Source organism: Myotis yumanensis, unplaced genomic scaffold (genome assembly GCF_028538775.1).
Source record: "Myotis yumanensis isolate MYYU_CA2020_CCGP unplaced genomic scaffold, mMyoYum1.0.hap1 SCAF_16, whole genome shotgun sequence".
NCBI classification, from domain to species: domain Eukaryota; kingdom Metazoa; phylum Chordata; class Mammalia; order Chiroptera; family Vespertilionidae; genus Myotis; species Myotis yumanensis.
In genome coordinates, this window is record NW_027223767.1 from 36,327,938 (window position 1) to 36,333,937 (window position 6,000).

At 43.2% G+C, this 6,000-nt stretch overlaps 1 protein-coding gene across 1 annotated transcript in view; it reads left to right on the plus strand.

The window, feature by feature from the left end:
- The window catches only part of APOH (apolipoprotein H), a 30,506-nt gene extending 24,824 nt beyond the window's left edge, over positions 1-5,682 (plus strand). The window contains exons 9-11 of the mRNA XM_070393101.1: positions 1,906-2,085; positions 3,741-3,938; positions 5,539-5,682. Coding sequence (XP_070249202.1) covers positions 1,906-2,085; positions 3,741-3,938; positions 5,539-5,594 — 434 coding nt within the window. The 3' untranslated portion in view covers positions 5,595-5,682. The remainder of the gene's footprint in view (positions 1-1,905; positions 2,086-3,740; positions 3,939-5,538) is intronic.
- Positions 5,683-6,000: the final 318 nt, after the last annotated feature.

Below are 6,000 nucleotides of genomic sequence, written 5' to 3' on the forward strand. Positions count from 1 at the left end.
GGTGGGGTACCTCAGCCTGGCCTGCAGGGATCAGGCCAAAAACAGCTCTCTGACATCCCCCAAGGGGTCTCAGATGATGAGAGGGTGGTTCTTGGGTGACGCACCCCAGAATCGGACTCCCCCCTCTCTGGTTCCGGGAGTGTCACCCAAGAACCACTGCTGCCAAGTCACTGCAGCTCGGCAGCTCCTGTGTTGAGCGTCTGCCCCCTGGTGGTCATTGCTAATGGGGGGTGTGGTAGATCTTTTGGTAAAGGATCTCTTTCCCTCTGGAATTAGTGAGCTACCTGTGGGTCATACTTGACAACTGTGTGGATATGCACTCTCTAGGCGTCATTTTTGCATCCACTGATGATCCAATTATGACATTGGTGGTTGCAAAATGTTGACATTCTAATTCTTTCTTTCCTTCTATATTGATTAGCTGGCATTCTTCTACAGAGAAGAGCTTTTCTCTTCCATGGACTGTTAATTTTAGTATTATTATAGACTCAGATTCTTTCTCATTTGATGTGTGGAAGAGCCAACACTGAGTCAAGCAGTCCAACTCTGAAGTCTGTCCTTTAAACTACCTCATTACTCTCCCTCCCAGGAGCTCTGTGCTCCTGGCTCTACCTTGCTCTCTTGTGTTCTGGTGACTTGGGGTACGGAGTTGGGGCTCTGCTGTTGGGGCCTTAAGAAGGCCTGGAAGCAGAGCCATTTTTCTCCTTCATATTTTGTGCTGCCTTCTTGTATAGTCTGAAGACAATCATGAGAATTAGAATTTGCCGGGAGCCGGTCCATCCTTGCTGCTTGACACAGTCGCTGCAGAGAAGAAACATCTGCACAGCGTATGTTTCGGGGGACCTGGCGTATGTGGCATACTGTTCTTGATATGTTTGTTCCCCTTAGCGCTATCTGTTTTAACCAAGGTCACCTCTCCGAGAAAGGTTGTTTCCCCAGGTAGGGATTTTCCCCTGAAGTTAGGGAGGAGATAAAACCCCTTAACTAAGTGTCAGGTGGGTAGTTAATCATGCTTAAGCTACATAATCTTTACTCCCTGGAATGGAGATAAGAAACACCCTAACCTTTGGAATAGAAGTTGATAGGATTAAAATCAACTGGTATAAATACAGATGTAACAAGACAACAAAACACAGAACCTAGAGACAGGACTTGGCTGGAGATCCTAGACAGAACCTAGAGAGACACAGAACCTAGAGACAGAACCTAGCAAGAGAACATGGCTGAAGAACCTAGAGACAGAACCTAGCAAGAAAACATGGCAAAAGATCCTGGACAGAACCTGGCTACAGAACTTGCCTGGAGGACCTAGACAGAACATGGCTGGAGACCCTGGCTAGAACCTGAGCAGAACTTGGCTGGAGATCCCGGCTAGGCTGCTGATCAACTGAAGGCTGTCTTCATGTCATTCCTTCTTCGCTGACTCCGTCCACACCTTTGGGGACCCCTGGACCTGTTGGGATTGGACCCCAACAGATTTAACATTTAAAACCCAACTAATGGTGTGCTGGTGTGCATGACGGGTGTCTTTGTGTTTTAATTTCATGGTTTGTTGATGAAAAGAAACTGTTTTTTTTTCTTCTTTCAAACTCACCATCTTAGACTGCGTAGAGATGAGATTCACAACAAATAGTGCCTTATGATTATGTGAAAGCCCAAAGAACTTGGTAACTCATTTATATACTTTCAAAGTGGTCTTGTTTCTTTAAAAAAATATCCAGGTTCCCATGAGTATAAGATAAGGGGGACAGAATTAAGCACCAAGGTACCTGGAAATTTCATTCCAGTCACAGGAACACCCAGTGATCATTGGTATAAGGGATATTAGAGTGTAACTGCATATTCCATGACTCCTGGACAACACTACTGCTTATACTAATATGTCTTGTTAAATGAACTTTTTAGAAGTAAAATGCCCGTTCCCGATAAGACCAGATAATGGATTTGTGAACTATCCTGCAAAAGAAGCACTTAGTTACAAGGACAAAGCCACCTATGGTTGCCATGATACCTATGTCTTGGATGGCCCAGAAGAAGTAGAATGCAACAAATTTGGAAACTGGTCTGCACAACCAAGTTGCAAAGGTATGAAATATGGGTAAGGTCTTAAAAATGTCTATCCAGTGGACCACCCTTACTTGCCCCTTGCTTGCTCCAATCATTTTCTACTTATTGCTCAGACTTGCTTCACAGCTATTGGTGTGTGAAAGACTCACAGGTGCATGGCCAGCTTCATGCTTAGCAAGCTCATTTGAAATTAAAGTGCATGAAATAAACAGATCTTTTATGAGCCTTGATAGTATGGTGTAAGAGTGTGTGGGCTCCCTCTAATGCTTTGAAGTCTTTGCCTATGAACATCCGTTTCTGCTTGGTTCTGGTTGAGATTCTTCTCACTGTTGCAAAAGCCAACCACACAGTCGAGCTACTTCAAGGAAAAGGGGGCTTATAAGTGGGAAACAGGCAATTAGAGGGACATTGAAGAACAGGAAATGAAACACAACCATTCCTCCTGAGAACTGGAGCTGAGATTCAGGAACAATTGTCACTTTTTTTTTTTCATCTCTCAATGGCTTTCTCGCATCTCCATGTTTCTCTGCTTACGCACCTTGAACATGCCTGGACTCTACATCAGGACCTCTCAACTAAAGGACTCATCACTAATGCATCTTTTTCCTGGGACACTCATTTGAGTTAGGTGTCTATTCTTGATATGGTCAGTGGTATGCTTATGCAAAGAACCACAACCTAGCACTATATATCTGCTCAGGTTGCTGTGGGCTGAATAGTGTAAGCAAAAAAGGGAATTAGGCAGGGCAGGCAAAATAACATATGGCTAGTGTCTTAGGTTGTGGTACTTTAGAAGCAGAACCGGAAACAGGGATTCGAGTGCAGTTGCTTTATTAAGTGAGTGTGTCAGGAGAAAGAGAGTGAGGCAGGTAGGATGGAGCAGAAGACTGGTTCTCACACTTCACTGTGCATCAGAATCCCACAGAGTTTCTGACGCGGTAGATCTGGGCTAGGAGCTGAGAATTTGCATTTCTACCAGCTTCCCAGGTGTTGCTGATACTGTGGATCCAATTAACTTTTGAAAAAGTATGTGATCTCAGCAAGAGTCTAGCTTCAGTTCCATCTCCTTGGGAGCTCTGGGCCATGAATTCTACCCCCGAGTTGATCCCACCAAGAGGCAGGAGAACCTGCTTTTTGTATCTCCTTGTCAGTTAGTCATTGGCTATAGGCTGTTCCCTTCTCTGACCCTGGGGTTGGAGACTGATTTGCATTACCTCCTGGGAAAGGTGGCGTCCTTAAGGCTGAAGGCAAATTTTCAGAAAAAGGAGCGTTTGTGAGCTGTTATCAGCCAACCCTCACAGTGGCTGATGGGTGGGTGCATTAGCTCAATAAATGGGTTCTGAGTGGGCCAGCGTGATCTCACACGCAATAGCTGTATCTGGTAAAAGCCCCTGTTCACCAAAACCTAGAATCTGCTGCTTTTGCTCTGACCTTCTTGTGTGGCTACTGCAGGGGAAGAAAAGGCCATCTTGGAACCCATGACTAATGGTTCTATGGGTAAAGAACTGCTATCAGGAATGATATTGATGTTATTCAGTGTATACAGTCTTGGACTCTTCCTGTCTTGAGCAATTCATTTCAGATGTACTCATCTACAGGCACAAATGCTACCTTCTCTTTAGGAAAGACTAATAGACTTCCTAAGTCTTAACTCCAACTATTGTCTCTTTCAGCATCTTGTAAAGTGTCTGTTAAAAAAGCTACTGTGATATTCGAAGGAGAGAGAGTGAAGATCCAAGAAAAATTTAAGAATGGGATGCTGCATGGCCAGAAGGTTTCTTTCTTCTGCAAAAATAAGGAAAAGAAGTGCAGTTACACCGAGGATGCTCAGTGCATCGACGGCACCTTCGAAGTCCCCAGCTGCTTCAAGGGTAAGTCAGACACCGGAACTTTTAGCTGGGACTCCCATTTGCCCCTCACCACAGTTACTGCTTTTATTACACAGTGACCATAGAAGCCATGTCACTATGGTCACTGAACTTTTAAAAAGAGATGGGGACAGGAGGCGTAGTGAGATGAAAGATGCATTCGGTTTCTTTACTTGAATAAACACTTTTCAATTCTTTTCCTTAATACTCAGGGTTGTGGCTTCATTTGATGAGTATTGAGGTGAATTATGCCCATCTTGTATAATTCCAAATTAAGCTTGAAGAGCTAATAATAATAATGATGATGATAATAATACTGGTAATGATAATGTAATGTTTGCCACCTCTTGGTCCCAAGTTATAAAGAACTCACCCCAATTTACAAAGTGACTTATGGCAATGGTCATTGGTTTATAGATCTTATTACATTCCCCGCCCCCCCTTCCTTCAGCAATTCCTAGAGTTTAAAAAGGATCCACGGGAGCATAGTAGTCACCAGAGCAAAATATTTTAAGGAAATAATTATGTCTGTGTGAGATAAAAACGTGTACAACGGCCAGCATTTAGAGCTGCCAACCTTGTAAGATTTCAGGTTTAGGGTTTAAATATCGTTGTTGTATGAAGGAAGGACCAGCAGAGGCTGACGCTGTCATTGGCTCTAGTCTAGAAATGGCCCAAGCACGTGGACAGCCCTGTACCAGCAGGCTGGAGAGAACAGAGTTGGGAGCAGGTGTAGGGAAGAGGAGAGAGGTCTGAGAAGTGGCCAGTTCGAGAGACAGAGGGAATGATAACTAGTAGATAATATCCACCTCATAGGTTAGATCATTAGAAACATCATGCATGACATTCAATACAAAGTGCTCAACCAATCACAGTTATTATCATTACAAAGAGTTAGAAATGCATTGAATAAATTGTTGTGTGTGTGTTTTCTAAAAAAACAATTTTTTAAATTGATTTTAGAGAGAGGAAGGGAGAGAGAAAAACATCGATTGCTGCCTCCCGCATGCCCCCTACTGGGGATTGAGCCCATAACCTGGGTATGTGCTCTGGCCGGAAATGGTCAGACCTCTTGGTGCTTGTGACAACACCCAACCAACTGAGCCACACGGGCCAGGGCAAATCATTACTCTTCACAACACAGCAGAGCGCTGGTGAGATGTTAAATACCCAACTGACAAAGCACCATAAGCCCGGTACAAATCAGTACAAAAAAATAAAGGTTAGAAGAGGAAAATTAACAAACAAACAGGGCTTTATTCAGATATTTCTTCAGGCCAGTCTCCCTTCCAGTCTTAAGACAGATGCTGCACGGTTAGTGCACTGGAGAATAAATAAAAGGATGATTCTTTTCCAAATTTTAATCTTGACTCTCAGAGCGATAGAACCTTTTATTTTCTCTCCTGGAAATGACCACCTTATCATTTCCCTGATGCTTTCTCGTGTCATGGAAACCTCACGCTCAATGGTTTTGTTCATTTTATTCAATTTATTCTGCACATTTATAAAATGTACTTGATTTGTCTTAGCCACTTAACAAATTTAAGAAATGGTTGTTTCTCACAGAATGTTTACCCCTCTCCCCCACCCCACCCCCAAACAGAACACAGTTCTCTGGCCTTCTGGAAAACAGATGCCTGGGACGTCAAGCCATGCTAAACTGGTTGTCAGATTCAAACTTCAACGTCATATCTCTGTTTGTCCAAGAAACCTAATGGAAGTGGAAAAAATAAAGTGACTGAACGTATGGCCTTAGCCATTGCATCATTTCTCCTTGTGGGCTTCGTTTTGGTTTTATTATCTGCTTCAGAACCCCAATATTTGGCATATCATCATTTCATGGCTGTGAAATGCACAGTGTAAGCAATTATGTGGGTAACCCAGTTCCTTTCCCCTAAATCTATCCTCAAATGCTTTCACCTAAAACAACTATAATTCAGTATTTTTCATAGAATGGTCCACAGACCCCTACATCAGTATCACCTGGTACTTATAACAAAGAAAAAAATGCTGTACCCCAGAATTTGTGAGGATGGTCCAAAAATCTACACTGATGACATAGTCC